This window comes from Anthonomus grandis, chromosome 24, assembly GCF_022605725.1.
Source record: "Anthonomus grandis grandis chromosome 24, icAntGran1.3, whole genome shotgun sequence".
Taxonomy (NCBI): domain Eukaryota; kingdom Metazoa; phylum Arthropoda; class Insecta; order Coleoptera; family Curculionidae; genus Anthonomus; species Anthonomus grandis.
The window spans coordinates 1692632-1710714 of record NC_065569.1 but is presented as its reverse complement, the minus strand read 5'-3'; the positions used below and the strand labels follow the sequence as shown (position 1 = coordinate 1710714).

At 34.2% G+C, this 18083-nt stretch overlaps 1 protein-coding gene across 1 annotated transcript in view; it reads left to right on the top strand.

Moving 5' to 3' along the window:
• LOC126749348 (uncharacterized) overlaps nt 1-18083 on the top strand; it is a gene marked incomplete at its 5' end in the record, with an annotated part of 36192 nt that extends 18109 nt beyond the window's left edge. Inside the window, 1 exon segment of the mRNA XM_050459019.1 lies at nt 17899-18083. Coding sequence (XP_050314976.1) covers nt 17899-18083 — 185 coding nt within the window.

Genomic DNA, 18083 nt, shown 5'->3' with positions numbered 1-18083 from the left:
TGTTAGTTCTTTTAAGTCGGTCCAACTGTAAACTTGCCGCTAATAAATATTTTCTTTTACTGATCATCGGGTTTTTATTGAACAATAGATAGTAGATTATCTGATGAAGGCAAAAATCAGATAATCTTGGAGTAATTTTCAGACCGTTGCAACTCCCAGATCAAGAACAGCATAATGATGGTTGATTTTTAACTTTTTGGAAAAGTCTAAGGTGATAAACTAAAGTTGATCTCAGTTATTTAACGTGTGAAACTCATAAAGATTTTATATCTACGATTATTGTTAAATCAATTACCAAAATCCAATTGTTATTGGATGCAACTTATTTCCTACAACAACGTATAAAGATTTTTAGTATTGTACCTAGCACTGCACAATATTTATGTATGCCACAAAAAATGGACAAATTCAAAAAAAGCAACTGTTGCTGTTGGAAAATAAATAAGAGCATTAGAGTTATTTCGAAATATAAAAAAATACATGGTTTCATGCTCAAAGGTTTCTAAACAAATAAATCTGACTTTGCATGGTTAATATGTGCAGATCAAGATCTTATATCAAACCCTACCTTCAAGGCTGCCTGAAAAAATGGTATCTCTTGCTGATGCAAAAGTTAAAAGCTGAGAAAAAAGGACTAATTCAAGAAAACTAACTAAATGTTTAAACAGTTAATTAATTAAGTAAATTTTATAAGTAGGTATTTGTGTTAATTAATATTCATGTATATTATAATATTATTATTAATATTATAAATCACTTAAAATGTATGCTTAGTAAAAAGAGGAAAATAGGCCATTTTCCACTGTACTAATTCAAAAACAATTGAACCGTAAGAGTCCAAAAATCAAATAGTACATGGGAAGTCCCATTAAAAAAAAAAACTAGTTATAGGAACATAGTAACACACTGTCACACAGAAATATAGGTCCTCAAAAGAAGCAGAATTACAGACTTACTATACTGTAAAAAAAAGTATATGAAAAATGTTTTAAAGAAGTCACATACTTAATTTATAGATATTTTCTTTAGATTTACAGATGTGCCATCTTTTTAATTTTCTTTTTAAATTGTCTTTTGTCCTTCTTTAATTTTTGAAAATATTGGTTTTTTCTTTTACACCACCAAGGAATTCCCTTTTTTGGTAACTGATTTAACAATAATCGTAGATATAAAATCTTTATGAGTTTCACACGTTAAATAACTGAGATCAACTTTAGTTTTTAAAACATTTTGAGCAAGCAGATATATTTGAGGGAGAAAGGCAAATTCATCTAAAAATGATTCTAGTGCTCTTACAGCATGTCCCACAACAACAGTTGTATTTATGGAAGGATAGGTAAGATTTTTCTTATTTGCCCATTCTCTATTCGAAACATAAATATTATGCAAATCAAAACTATCAGAAATCAATTCTGATTTACATAAAATGCAATCAAGATTTTTTTAAATCCCTTTAATAATAAACCCGGTTACATAACTAACCGAAAAAACATTAATATTTCCAGTAACAACATCTACTGAAATATTAGAGGAGATCCGTTCAATATTTTGTTGTTGAGGGTTTACCAATACTGGATCACTGTCTTTCTTACTTATCTCCTCCTCCTCTACATGCAAAAAGCTTTTTAACTGCGAAAGCACGATGTTGTCATCTTCTTCACAATTGGTCTTTGATGATTTGTGGTTTACTAGACCATTTATTATTTGGGTTTTGAGGCTAGCAACAAACTGTATGCATGTGGGATTGTCACTACACCCACAACCAGATCGGATTCCTCCAAACAAATTTTCAAGGGGATCTTGGTTCTGGGATCTTGGCCGTAAACTAGCAAATCCCTTATTTTTTAATTCATCCCATATCCCCCTAATACTATTAATAGATAGAAGCCATCCTATTTTTGATGGTGGTTTTGTCAGTATTATTTTCTTAGTTTTTTTTGATAATCTTTAATATCTCCAATTTTTCACACTCTCAAATGCCTTTGGCCAATAAGTCAAGTGCGGAGCATTATCTTCCTGTATCATGCACCGTAATTCCTTACCATCAGGAGAGGCAACAGAACTACCATTGAAACTATCGAAAAGAGTGTCCACTTCTTTCACAAAACTGGCTGTAGCTATTGCTCTTGATTCCAGAGTACCTGAAAATTAAATTTAAGTTAGCTCTATAATAATATTATTTTACTTATAAAATATTACCTCTTTATTACCTGCTTTTTTATATTACTTATCAAGGAATATAAAAAAGCAGCAACAGTGTGACTCATTGTTTGAGCAGCTATACTCACTTTTATTGAGTACTGCATGATGGGCTGCAAATGACTATCCTTTAATTTATGTAAACTTCGGAACACATGGATTTTTCTTATCACTATCATATGCGAAGCGGATATCTCTAAACCTTGCTTCCAACTGCTCCTTAGTATCACCTATTAATGAATTAATAAGAACATTATGTTTTCTAAAAAGGGAATATGTGCATTTCAGGAGGTGAGGTGGATCATACATTGCATAGATTTTCTCTCCTTCATAAAAAAAATAAGGTTTTTCTATGAAAACTCCTAATTCCTTGGAGCATTTTACATTATGGACTCCCATGTCACAAATGGTAGCTACAACATCAACTTTGGCAATATTTTTAGCTGCACTCAGAACTTCAAATATATATTTTTTTAACATATCTGATTTGCAGCCACTGTTGTTAAAGTAGAATGCAACGGGTTGCTTCCACTTTTTGGAAGGTAAAAGTCCTACCAACATAAATACTAACGCCTTATTAGCTGGTAAATCACTATGCCCATCTTGGGAGTGGACAAATCCAATTATTTGGTCATGTCCAGCATCATATTTAATATTTTCCTTTACGTCTATTTCGTCAAAAATTAAAGTACAACATCTCTCCAAACCAGGAGGAAGATTATTGTCAATGTGCTTAAAAATGTGTTTATTAATACCAGCTTCAAAAGGGACTTTTCTTAATAATGTTAAGAGCGTTCTTTTGCTGGAAAGAGCTACAAAACAACGTAATAACTTGTAACATTTAGAACTTCTTTTAAATATTGAGAGTGCAAGGACTTTTTCATCTAATGTGTAACGCCTTCCTTTTGATTTTTCTTAAAAACATCTTATCTGAGAAATCATAAAATCTGCTGTTACAGAAGGCATATCCTTAAATAAATTTCTAACTACTGTCGAATCAGCAAGATTTGATAATGATCTTATATCATGTCCTCTTTTCTTGCAGATCTTTTTGATTTTTCTTATGTGATTTTCTTTTTGATAAATTATTTTCATCAATCTAAGTTTTCTAGGTGTTGAATTTTTTAAACTTAATGAGTCTATTTTCCTAAAAATTATTTTTTTTGCAAGGAGTTCCAGGAGTTAACTTGGCTACTGGCTTTGTTGCAGGTGTTTCAGGTCTTTCAGATTGACGAATAAGACTTGAGGTGGAAGGTTGAAGGTGGGTTATTTCTTGCATGGAACTTGTTTCCTCTCCTTCTGCACAAAAAAGGAAATTTTATATTAGTTAAAATATTGCCACAATAGAGGAATAATTCATATAATGAAGAGCAATTACAAGCAATAAATATTAATCCCAACATAAATTTTTTGTTTTTTCATTTATTTTAAAATTTTATATTACATCATTTTATTAACTTTTTTTAATGGTCAAAATTCACTTTTTTTATTGCGACAATCAAAAAAAAGTAAGCTTAGTTGGAACATCCATTAAATTCATTACTTTAAAGGAATTTGGTGCAAAGGAAGAACTTGCCTCAGATGAAGAAAGTACTAATGTTTTGAAGAGAGGGAGCGAAACGGATTCTGACAGTTAGTTGCTGAAACATTTTGCTACAGATAAAGGAATTGATGAAAAATTAGGATTGCATCAGTTAATGCATAAATTTGTTTTACAAGGTGGAAAGAGAGAATGTTCAGAGTTCTTCACCTATTGTTCAAATGTAATGAACATTCAACTTTGTAATGAGGCAGCTATAAAAACTACAGAGCAATCAAACTGCAGCCTATGGTATAATCTTCGATATGCCAGAATCACAGCATCAAAGTTGTATGATGCTGTACATTGTAAAAAGTGTGACGGAGTTTTCGTCAATCAAATTTTAGGTGTTTCAAAGATTAAACCTAATTCTGCAATGCTAAAAGGAAAAACTTTGGAAAAAGAAGTTGTAAAATGTTTAAAAAAAAGAACTTAAAACTAATTTTAAAAGATATTGGATTGCAATTAAACTCAAAATATCCAATTTTTGGTGCCTCTTCAAGTGTTCAAATTCAGAAAAATCTCTTTCAACATTTTAACGAAGGACAAAAAAATTACTGCTAAGTACAATGCCCAAGTGCAATTGCAAATGTTTTTATTCAATAAAAAAAAAATTATTTTGTATTGCAGATCCAGATTTTGAAAATAATTCTAAATTTCAATATGTATGGGTAGAATATGATAGCGAACACTTACAATTTTTATTAACAACTGCAGAACATTTTTGGAGGGATAATATTTTTAAACACCTTTATGATAGTGCAACAAAATAAAAAAACAATGTAAGATTGATATAATAATAGAATTTACCTTTTTAATTGTTGAATTTACTGAGGTGGATGTTACAACAATGAAATTAAAACAATTCTTAATATATTTAAAATATGTATTTTTGGCATTTTCTAAACATATTATTATACAAGCACTTACTAATATCTGAGTTTCATTCAATTCAGCATCACTTTTCCCTTAATTCTAATACAAAAATAACCAACTCAAAAAATTATATTTTAATAATGGTACACAGTTCTATAGAATGTTTAGAAACATAATATGTACCTATAACTTTAATTTATGATATTCACTTTTCCTAACCCTGTATATGATTTTGAAGAACCTGTCATTCACAAAACAAAAAGTTGCATTATATTAATTTTTCATGGAAAAGTAAGTAATAAACAAAAATTTAAATAATGAGCATGTTATTGTTTTCCTGAAATAATCCCTGACTGTAAATTTATAAGTCCACATACTATTTTAATGATTAGATCTGTATGTGGTAGTAATTTAATATCAATGCAAGCATGTGGAGCCAGAAATGAAAATTCCCTTATTCTTCGAATAACTCTCTCCACATGTATTCTTAAACTAGCTATACGTTTAGTCTCAAAAACCTCATCTTTTGAAGATTTAACAGTTCCTGGAACACTAGGGGGTCTAACTAAAATACAATTTTTGGAAACAAGTAAATGTTCAATATGTTTAAATCCTCGATCTGCCATTATGACCACATTTTCTGGTAATATATTTAAAAAGCCAATAAAAAATGTGTTTGTTTTAACAATTCCTCAAAAAATAAAATGTATAATATGTCACAAAGTGGGTGTGGGAGTTAAACTACCTCCAACACAAACGTTGCGCACTACTTACGACAAAGTAGTGACCCTCTCTATTTTGCAAGGGGTTTTAATCACTGCATTTCCTAGCTTGCTTTTCAGGAAAATAAATTTTAGTGCCCGGTTTCTAAATATATTTATTTTATAAAAAACACTGAAATGGTTACAATGGGATAAATACTTTTCTACATAAATACAAAAAATAGACTTGAGAAATTATAACGGGGAGAGATTTACTTTCAATACAAGAGAAATAGCGAAATTTTACACAAAAAGGGTAAGACTTTTTTGGCTTTATTGATTAAATTATTATTAACAATTCATAGCAACAACCTTCTATTTCTTCCTTCTATTTTTTATTGTTTTTTACCTCGTTTGACAAATTTATAAAAACTAAAAGTTCGTTCAGATGCGTAAAATAAGTTTCAAGTGTGTATACATTATTGTTGTGCTGAGTCGCAACAGTTGGTTTAAATTACACAAGACATTTAACAATTCTAACGGTTATAATATCAATTTTTCAAAAAAAATGGCGTATTATACAGTTTACCTTTCCAGCGTCAATATTTTTATTGAAAGTGGGTTTGAATTATTCTTCTTTGCAATATTCTTGCAGCATGCAGATCTGGATTTACCCTGCCAGCATAACCGCCTTCATTTTCCTGTAACTGCCCTAGAGGCATATACATCCCAAAATCAGCAACAAGCAGTTCTTCGTCGTTTTCTGGTTCTGGGATGTTATAATGTAAACACATGTTGTGTAAGACTACACATGTATTTATAATATTTGCTGCTACAGTAGGTGTGTAATGAAGAGTTTGGTGTTTTAATAAACACCGCCACCTATTCTTGAGAACCCCATTGCACCTCTCAATTGAACACCTAGCAGTCATAACCGCACGATGAAAACGGTCCGCCGGTGTATCTGGAATGGGCGGATCTTCCAATGGAGTCATTAACCAGGGGCGTAATGCATAAACTAAAAAGAAAAAAGGCTATGTACCTATATCCTATATATAATGTTAGCTCATATAATATAGTATAATGTGTATAACTTAAAAAAGCATTCATGGACCCTTAGATTAATTAATATCAGTAATTTATCTGAGCATTGACCCAATTTAATTAAAAAACTTATCTAAATTCTAGTGTTCTAGAATGCCTGGGGTAGAACTCCGTACAATTATCTCTCTGTACGTCCGACTTTCTATTTATTAACCTAAAAACGCGATCGGACAACTTCGTTCCTATCCTGCATTAAGAGCGAAGTCAGCCCAACTGAAACCGACAAAATTTTTAAGGTTATAAAAGAGATAATCGCATATATAGAGATTATTTATATATATATTGATATATAGAGAGTCCTACCACTGGTATAGTATATAAAAGTTATAAAATTATATGTTTTTATTAAAATACTAAAATCAAATATAACTCTAAAGTCTGGATCAACATACAGCTAGCTTGAATAATATTCTTTTTGATTGCTAGTTAAAATGAAGCCTATCCAGACAACTATTATTAATCTAAAGAATTATTATACTTACCGGAATCTCCCAATAAAAAAAACTGATTTTCTTCGTCCTGTCTATACAAATTCTCCATTATATGAGAAATGTTAGATTCGCGCCAGATGTGAGAGTCATGAGTACTTCCTGGAAAACGTGCATTGACATTGATAATGCGCAAGTCTTCATCACATATCTAAACAAAACAATTAGATTCGGCAAATAACTACTTAAAGAATACATACTAGTTGAACGTTAATTGAATGGTAATTTTTTCTGTTTACATATATGTTTTCTGGGTGGAGAGGATCATTGTTTGGTGGTCTTACGATCCCCACATGGGTACAATCAATAACTCCAACCACACCAGGCACTCAAAACAAATTTTTCATAAAAGCTATAAAGATAAAACAAATATTTTATACAAACATAATTTTAAGCCAATCTAACTAATTACTTACCGGTTTCTTAAATGCTGCATTTCTTCCATGTTTCTCGGAAAGTGCACCCATTGCCCAAATATTTCATCTCTCATCATTGCATAACAAAATTCAGTTAATGCCCGACTTACAGGAGACTGGCTTACAGCAACATAAGCATTGCCACCAGTAATCTCCTGGTACCAGCCATAGCCTAAAAATCTCAGGGCAATAAGAACCTAAAATAGATACCATATCTAATTATTGTATTGTTCTTCCATAGTCAAATCTACATAGTTTTTCTTACTTTACGCTCTATGGTAATTCCTGAACGTCGTATAGGAGCTTGCATGTATGGAGTTACCACTTCAATTATATCACGGGCAAGTTCTTTGTTTACCCTGAATCTTTTTATAAAAGCTTGGTCAGTTAATGATGCAAAGGGATCAATCCTTTGGAAAACTTGCCTTTCTCCTTCCAAATCTTCTTCAGCATCACGGAGGTTCCCCAATACCTTAAATTTAGTTACAGAAAAGTTCCATAAGAATAGTCAGAATAGTGATTTTCTGCAAATTAATAAAGAATAATGTTACCTCTTAATAATACCTACCTCATTAGCGATTAGCAGCTCAGCAAAATCCAGATTATGGTTATTATTATACACAATAATAATAATCGGAGCGATTTTTTTATAGTCAGAACCAACAAACCAACCAACAAACCAAACAACGTTATTTTTTTTGGATTTTCATCGCCCACGCGTCTTTCTGTCACCTCTCTCGGAAGTTAGCTTAGGATACCCTTCTCCCTCACAATTTAGCAGTAGAAGTGTGATCACGCATTTTTCGCATGATGTGAGCGCTCCCCTGTTTACAGAATAAACTTTTAGTAATTTTCGAGTGAGCTCCGCCCACTTCTCGTGTGAATGTTGTTTCACGCGTTTACAGAATAGCCGTCCAGAGCGACAACAAATCCGCGCTCCCCCTTTGTGTTCAATTTACGTAATTTATAAACTTTAATTAAGCATTTCAAACCTGTTAAATTCCTATGGAATAAAGTCAATATTTAAAATATACAGTCCGTTTATAACATGGCACTTCGAGCCGAATAGGGGATTAAAAAGTTGGTAAATTGAATAAATTCGCCGTCGAAAAGCAAGTAAAGTGCAATCGGGGCGGTCTCAGTCCACGCGGGAAGCGCAAGTGACAGCCGCGGACGTGAGTCAAAGGGCCTAGAAGCTAGAGCATCGAGGTGAGTCGTTCCTTATACCAAGTTTTTCCAGTTAATATCCCTAGGTTTGAGTTTAATGATTACGTGCGTAATTGTTTGAGTCAACTCTGCTAGTATTCGCTTAGTGGTTTAGCTGGTCTGCAAGTTTAAACTAGTTTCATCAAGTCTTAGCAAGTTTTGTCAAATAATTTTTATTTCAAACTTTGTTGTTAGCTAGCGAGATTTAAATAAAAACAAGATAATTATTTAGCAAGGTTTATCTCTAGTTAGTAGTTTAGTAAGAGTAATATAAAAATGGCTGACAATTTAATTAAAAAACGCGCAAGCTTAAAAACCTCACTAACCTTTTTTTCTAAATTTGTTAACAAATGCAAGGAGAGTAATAACGGTTTAAGCGAGGTTGACAGGATAAATTTAAAAGCAAGATTGACGAAGATACTTATATTCAGTTCAATGAAGTTCAGAGTGAGATAGAGAGTACGGTTGAGGAAGAACAATTGGAAGAGGAATTTAACCAACGGGAAAGTTTTGAAAACAGCTATTTCCAGCATATAGCCATTGCAAAAAGCCTTCTTCCAAGTGAGTCTGACGATCAACGGTCCTCTCAACACTCACATATTAGTAAAGGTAGTAGTCACAAGTCGGTTCAAAATACGCGCTCTGAGAAAATGTTAGTCAAATTACCTGATATACCCTTGCCCAGCTTCTCCGGTTCCTTCGAGAAATGGCTCGAATTTCGTGATACCTTTGAGTCCCTAATCAACCAAAATCCAGAACTTTCCGGCATTCAAACGGTTTCATTACTTGAGAGCTTCGTTGGAAGGTAAAGCAGCCGAAGTTATAAAATCGATAGAGTTCTCCGAGGGAGGATATACGGTGGCATGGAGTGCGCTGTTGGAACGTTATAACAATCACAAGTTACTAATCCATAATCATTTAAAGGCCATTTTTTCTCTGGAAAGCGTTTACAGAAAATCCTCTACTAAAATTCGAGGATTAGTCGATGATCTATGTAAGCATTTAAATTCAATAAAACAGTTAGGGCAAGATGTAACCAACTGGGACACCATCCTACTGTTTATGTTAACATCTAAATTAGATCAAAGGGCAATTATGGATTGGGAAAGATTTTCAGCCAATACCATTTCTCCCACTATAGATCAGTTTACTAATTTTTTAAAGAACCGTGCAGACGTGCTAGAGACGATTGAATTCAAGGGTAACATAAATCGCGGCGTTGCCAGCGGTTCTAGTTTTATTAAATCGGATCGAGAAAAAAAGGACAAGACATTTCGCGATACAAGAGCTTTAATAGTAAGCAAATATGCATGTTATTATTGTGGGGAAAACCATTCTATATATTCCTGTGATACATTCATTAGTTTGCCTACGGCCGAAAGAGTAACGTTTATTAAAAACAAAAGGCTGTGCACCAATTGTTTACGAGATGGTCATTCCGGGAAAAGGTGCAGAGCAGGTCCATGCAAGAAATGTAAAGCCTGGCATAATTCCCTTTTACATATCGATTCGGTCGCCGACGATCAAAATACTAGCGCGAGTTCAAACGGAGCAAATCAAAGTACAGCCGCTTTAAATAAACGCGGATTTCCAGGTGAGGGTTACGTGTTGTTATCGACGGCTAAAATTCGGATTTTTGATGCACAAGGAAAAATTCATTTTGCGCGAGCGCTTTTAGATTGCGGCTCACAGTCCTCTTTTATTTCTGAGGAAATGTACAATCGCCTTGGTCTAGAAAGGTATGAAGCCAATCTTTTAGTGCTAGGAATTGCAAAGAATCCGTCAAACATTAAAAGTAAATGTCTAGTTGAAATTCATTCAATACATAATGATTTTAAGGCTATTTTAACTTGTTTCATTCTTCCGCAAGTAAGTAGTATTTCGCCCGCAAGTAATAATATCAATTTCAACAATTTAAGCATTCCGTGTGATGACCCTCTGGCCGATCCAGAGTTTTTAGGTCAGGGTCAATTGACATTCTCATAGGGTGCGGACTTTGGACTTTGTTAGGCAAAAATAAAATTTCGTGTGGAAAAAATCACCCCTTCTTGCAAGAAACTGAGCTAGGCTGGATTTTGGCGGGTATGATAGGTAATTCGGTCCCTTCTACTCTTCGTATTAACTCATGCAATTTAGGTACTAGTTCTGATCTTCAGAAAACCTTAACAAAATTCTGGAAAGTAGAAGAAGTTAGTGTCTCTAAAGCTCTATCGAAAGAAGAAATAGACTGTGAGAATTTATTCGTTCGAACTACTCGTAGAAATTCGGAAGGCCGATATGTAGTCACCTTACCTTTAAAACAAGATCCAAGCACTCTAGGGAAATCAAGGGAACAAGCTGAAAAACGATTTTATTCCACTGAAAGAAGGCTAAGCAAAAACAATAAGTTACGCGATGACTACGTTAATTTTATGCGAGAATACGAAGAATTAAATCACATGAGCGAAACTGAAAGTTTTGATAATTCGCATATCGAATATTTTATGCCGCATCACGGCGTTCAAACACAAGATAACCCGGCGGATTTGGCGTCACGCGGTTTGCTGCCTAGTCAGCTAATACAAGCTAGTAAGTGGTGGTTCGGTCCGTCTTGGTTATCTAAAAATAGGACGGAGTGGCCATCCTTAAACCCTCACGTAGAGGATTTACCAGGATTAAAACCCTTAAAAACATTATCGTTCTTAGTAAATATTAGTAACGATTTTCCATTCGAACGGTTTTCATCCTTTCAGCGACTACAGAGAGTTACCGCTTTAATTTTAAGATTTAAAACCTGCACGAAAGGTTCAAGTGAAAAAACTATCAGTCTAATCTCTCTAAGAGAATTGCGCATCGCTTTAGCTGGTCTTATAAAAGCTGCGCAATCACAAAGTTTTCAAGAAGAGCGCTTGCAATTATCTAAAGGACGCAATTTGCGTCATAGCAATCGTTTAAGCAGTTTAAATCCCTTTTGATGACGGTATTATTCGCGTAGGTGGTCGTTTAAAGAATGCAGATTTACCAGCTCAGAAAAAACACTCCATAATTTTGCATTCTAAACATCATCTTACTAAGTTGATTTTTGAAAATAAGCATAAAACCTTGCTGCATCCAGGACCTCAACTATTACTATCCGTCATTCGGGAAGAGTATTGGCCGATTTCAGGTCGTAATTTGGCTAGGTCTGTGTCCAAAAGATGTCTTAAATGTTTTAGATATAAAGTTAGTACCGTTAAGCCTATCATGAGAAACTTGCCCCGCAAGCGTATCGTTCCCGTCAGCCCATTTCATGTCACCGGTGTGGATTATGCCGGTCCCTTTTTAGTGCGAAATAGCCGCTCGAGTCGTACTTACGAGAAATGCTGCATATTGAATTAATCGCTAGCCTTTCATCAAACTCATTCATACTAGCCTTGCGACGTTTCATATCTAGACGCGGAAAACCCGCTAAAATATTTTCTGATAACGGGACAACGTTCGTGGGAGCCAATCGAGAACTGGGCGAGTATTTGAAGCAAAATCAGAATATGTTAATAGAGCAAGGAGTGAATGATCGTTTATTGGATTGAATGGTCGTTTATTCCGCCTTACTCGCCTCATTTTGGCGGCCTCTGGGAAGCAGGGGTAAAAAGTGTCAAACACCATATCAAGCGAGTACTGGCAGATGCGCGCCTAACTTACGAGGAATTCTCCACTATTTTATGTCAAATCGAAAGTATCTTAAACTCAAGACCTTTATGTCCCTTAAGCTCCGATCCAAACGATATCCTTCCCTTGACACCGGCTCGCTTCCTCATCGGAAGATCGCTAGTTGCTGTACCAGACCAGTTCCTAGAAGATGTTAAGACCAACCGATTAACGAGGTTCCAGATGCTTCAACAAATTTGTCAGCATTTTTGGCGCCGTTGGGAGCGTGATTATCTGTGCGAATTACAACAACGCCACAAGTGGAAGGTTAATCAGAACGAAGACCAGCTATCAGAAGGACGATTGGTCCTCCTAAAGGAAGACAACACTTTGCCGACGCACTGGAAGCTTGGACGTGTTGTTAGTCTTCATCCAGGTTCCGACAAAGTTAACAGAGTGGCTTCCATTAAGACTGCCCAGGGAATAGTCAAAAGAAGCTTCTCCAAAATATGTCCTTTGCCACTTATCTATTGAAAGAGTGGGCTCTTTCAAGGCAGGGGGCATGTACGCGCCGTAAGTCCATTATGCGCCTCAACTTGGCAACATCTAAAACCACGATGTCGAAATACAACCAAGCCGCTGCCGGCGGCGCTCTCTCCCTCTTCTAAGCCAGACACCAGAGCGACAACAACTCCGCGCTCCCCCTTTGTCTTCAATTTACGTAATTTATAAACTTTAATTAAGCATTTCAAACCTGTTAAATTCCTATACAATAAAGTCAATATTTAAAATATACAGTCCGTTTATAACACTCGTGCTCACAAAACATTTATAAAGGACAATTGCCAAAGTCTTGGTCTGGCAATCACAATATGGTTCACCGTATTCCAGCTGAGTTAAAAGACAACTATTCTTGAAGAAAGAATGGTATCAGCCAGGTTACCTTTCATGCAAATTCGACACGTAGGATATGCACGACACTATAAATATAGATACTTCGACCAAATGATTGCCTAGAAATGTAGAGGAGACACAAACTATTCAGGTTAAGCTCAAGAGAAAAATGAACTATAAAAATGATTATCTCCTGGAAACCATAAGGCCCGCAGTTCTAAAAGCAGCAAAATATTTGTGTCAACAACCTCTTTACATACAAGAAGGTATAAAGCAATCAGATGATTGGGAAAAAAATATTAATGACTACATACGATCTCAAGTAGAATCCTTGACACAGATCTTAAATGAAGGCTCAAAAGTGGTGGACGTGGATTCTAAAACAGTGTGTAGTGAAAATTTTGTAGAATTGTTCGATAATGCGTTTTTCGAAACAATGGAAGTGCCCCTAGAATCTAAGAATGATGATAAAAATATTCAAGCAGAATCTTCAATTGAAAAAAACAACATATACAATTTGGATGAATTCTTAGATGAAGAAGAAGAGCCCTTAAATCCTGGGGGCCAAGAAACTTTGCTTGACCAATGTAACCTAGAAAATATCTGTTTTGCCCCAGGAGAAGGTAAAACGCCAATACATTTGATGCTGGACCAGTTTAGCGATGAACTCTCATTTCCTACACTTTTCTGTGGACATGCTAAGCAATTTTTTACAAAATGCTCCTATTCCGACCAGACGAAAATACAACTCCAGCACAAAGACAGGCGATTTGCAAGTACAGACTATTTGTTGTATACATTTAAAAAACGTCAACTAATCCAATTATTCAGTGCAATTGCAACATGTCCCAGAAAAAAGAGGAATGAGGATGGAAAATATACAGCTGGACAAGTAAGGCAAGCAAATTTTCTAGACCGGCTTATTCGAAGTGACATGGGATTCCATTTTCTCAGTAAAATTGCGGGTTCACCTGCTTATTGGAAGCACGAAAAGACAAAATTACTATGTATGATTCGTCAATTTGGCATCCCTACGCTATTCTTTACAGTTTCAGCAGCAGAAACAGCATGGCCCGAATTAATCAAGGTATTAGCACAAGTTGTTGATCAAAACGATATTACTCTAGAGGAGGCCGCGGGTATGCCCTACTTAGAAAAAACTCGCTTAATTAGAACAGATCCGATATCTTGTGCCAGATACTTTGATTATCGGTTCAAACTGCTATTCAAGCATATGAAAAGTCAAAATGGACCCTTTAAACAAAATCCCATAGAGCATCATTATTACCGCATAGAGTTTCAACATCGTGGGTCTCCTCATGTTCACGGGTTATTGTGGTTATCCAATGCTCCAAAATTCCAAGAAACACCAGAAAGTTTCAAAGAGTGTGCCGAATTCGCGAACAGGTATATTACCTGTAATAGTTATTTAGAAAGTGTCCGTGATATAATTCAGTTTAATACGCATCATCATTCTAAATCGTGTCAAAAAGAAGTGCGGGGACACAAAGTTTGCAGGTATGGTATCCTATACCTTCCAATGGATAAATCAGTAATTCTAACGCCAATAAAAATTGACAAAACTAAGGAAGCGGATTTACGTAAGGCCATGACTGAAAAGTTTTTGGTGATAATGCGTAGGCTTAAAGATAAACCAGATTTGTCATTCGAAAACTTTTTGGCTGACGTCGTGTTACATTAAATAAATAAGACAATGCAAGTTCGACAAAATGTTTTCACTCTAAATGATATTATGCTCACGAAAATTAATTCCACATTAAAAGTTCGACAATTGGTGTCTGGTCGAAATGGTGAAAATTTTGCTGTAAATCAACAAATGGACGCTCAATCGTTTTGTCAATCTTTAATGAGAAAATTAGATGCAGATGATTTCGGCATTTTTATAAAAGCTAATGTTCATGAACTTTTAAATTGTCACAATTGTAATATTAATATCAATGAAGATGGACAAGTAATATACACTCACTTTCTTTATTTTCCTGAAAACTGGCAATTTAATTGACTTTAATTCAATGTTAATGCTAAAAGACTTTGATAGATTATGCCCACACTGTAACAATAATCTAAAAACACGCTCAGTGGTTACTTGCCAGAAATATTTGGTAGTATGTCTACAGAGAATTGGCCCTCAAGGGAATAAGATAAATGCTAAATTTTATAATTTTGCTTCTGAAAGTGTTATTTTAGATGATCAAATATTCCGAGTAAAAAGTGTTGTTGACATCATGGAAACACCATTGGATCTGGTCATTATACATCTACAGTTAATTATAACGATCAGTGGTGGAAGTGTGATAATAATCGCATAAGTAGAATATCTAGTTTTGATAACAGTTTAGAAGATGTATATTTAATACTATTAGAAAAATGTTAAATTTTGTTAAAATACTAGGACCAACCTATTAAACGTAAAGAAAATTACAAATGGGCAAAACAAAATTAAAAAAATTTTTGCATTACTAAAAATAAGCGATAAGATATTAATCATTCGCTTTCACAATGAAAATCCCTTTTCTAATTTTTTATATATTCTGCTAAATTGTTATTTTGGACAATCAAATAGTTAGACTTTAAACAGAACTACATAAAAAAAATACATTTTTAAATATGAATAACTTTATCTTTTAAATCCCAATAATGTTAACCCTAAAAGATTAAAATACTAATCGGAAAATGAGTTAAAAAATGTAAATAAAATTATTGGAATGTATAGACAATTAATTGCCATATTTTTATATAATCATTTTATGTGATGTAAAATAACTCGATTATTTCAAAATCTATGCCTGTTTCAAGGGTATATTAAAATAAAATAGCAGTTTGGTATTTGTTACAATGATTTATTGAAAACGAGAAATTTATTTCGATAATAAACTATGATTGTCTTATAGCTTTAGCTACAGTACCACTTGACATTAATAGCAACTTAAGTTAACAAAAAAGCTTAAACAAAAGTACTAAAACAGCTAAAAATGCTAAAGTACCAAAAGCTCAAAAACACTAAGCTGCTAAGAAATGTCCAAGTTATGTTGTGCTAAAACATTAATCCAATCAGTTACATTAAATACTAATTTATTTTTATACTGTTTTGGTGGATCAATTACCAAAATAACTGCTCAAAAATATAATATAATAACTAAGAATTTATTTATTTATTAATGGTAACGTAAATAAAAATAAACATAATTTAATTTCAGACCTTGGTATGTCTAAGGATGAGTATCTTAATGTTATACAGCCCAACATATTTAAAATCACTTTATTTTTAGAAAGGCTGCCAAAAGATGGATTTATTAACAACTTTCATGCTGAAATGTTCTCCATGATGAAGAGCAACATGGACATTCAATTAGTTTTTGAGCCATATTGTTGTTGCACCTACATAGTTAATTATATCAATAAGTCTCAAAGAGGTGTGTCTGATATTTTAATGAAGACTATGGAAGAAATTAAAAAAAGTAATTTAGATGTTAAAGGCAAACTTAAATCTCTTGCAGCAGCTTTCTTAAATGCGAGCGAAGTAAGTGCCCAGGAAGCCACCTACAGCGTGTTTCAACTACCGATGCATGACACCTGTACCTCCTATGTATACATCCATACAAATCCAATCAAGGAAAGGACAACATGAGCAAAGAGAACATTATGAGCAAAGGCCCAATGAGATGGAAAACATATGTTTGGCAGAATTTGTAGCTTACTATGACTTCTTTAAGAAACGAGCAGAAACAAAGACTAATGGTTTACCTCTAAAAGATGGAAGTAGCGTTTTAATTAAAAGAGGTCATGCTAAAATTTTAGCTTACCGTAGTTATGGACTTCAACAAGGCCCTCTTAACTATTACAGAGAACAAATAATGTTATACATCCCATGGAGAAATGAAGTTGAAAATGAGAACATTGATCAACAGACCATATACAAAGATCGATACCAAGAAATTGTTACAAATCGACAAAAGTTCAATGTCTTAGATGAACAGGTAATCGATGAAACACTGAAACTTGCCGAAGACTGATCCAATCAATTAGACGATGGTGGATTCGGTGGAGAAATCGATGACGAGTTTATGCCTTATGGCATCAACTCGTCATGGTCTAGTCGACCATTTATGATCCATTTAATCACATCGTCGATAAAAAAGACGACGAAGCGCCAGTAAAACATATCGCTTTTCCATCACCTCATCAGATAAGCGATTCAGAGTATGAAGACCTCATAAGCAAACTGAACCATAAGCAATATCAGTTCCTTAATGTTATCCAAGATAGTATAATTGAAGGGGAAGTTTTCTACTGCACACTTAGTGGTCCAGCCGGTACCGGAAAAAGTCTCTTAATTACAGCAATAACTCAGTCGTTATTACGCCATTTCAATTCAATACCAGGTAATAATCCCGAAAGTTTAAAAGTGTTACTTTGTGCGCCTACAGGTAAAGCGGCATTTAATATTGGAGGTATAACCTTACATTCGGCATTATCGTTGCCCGTCAGTCAGTATGGTGAACAACTAATTCCGTTACACCATGACACTTTAAATACTATTTATTGTAACTTATGTGACCTAAAATTAATTATTATAGATGAATATTCCATGGTTGGCGCCAGATTGTTTGACCAGATTAATAGTAGATTGCAGCAAATCTTTAAATCTGACGCCATCTTTGGAAATATTTTAATAATTTTATGCGGCGATAATCGTCAATTGCCCCCAGTAAGGGATATGTATATTTTTTGCCCAGTAAAAATTAATCCATATAATGAATTATGTGGAACGTATTTGTGGGATCATTTTAATTATTTTCAACTTACAGAAATAATGAGGCAAAGCGAAGTTAAGTCTTTTGCAGTTGCCCTAAACAATATGGCGTTTGGTAAAATGACCGACGAAGATGTGCAATTAATCAAGTCTAGGGAAGTCGACAATATTGACCAAATTCCCGAAGACACCATGCATTTATTTGCCACCAATGCAGAAGTAGATAGATGCATTCAATGA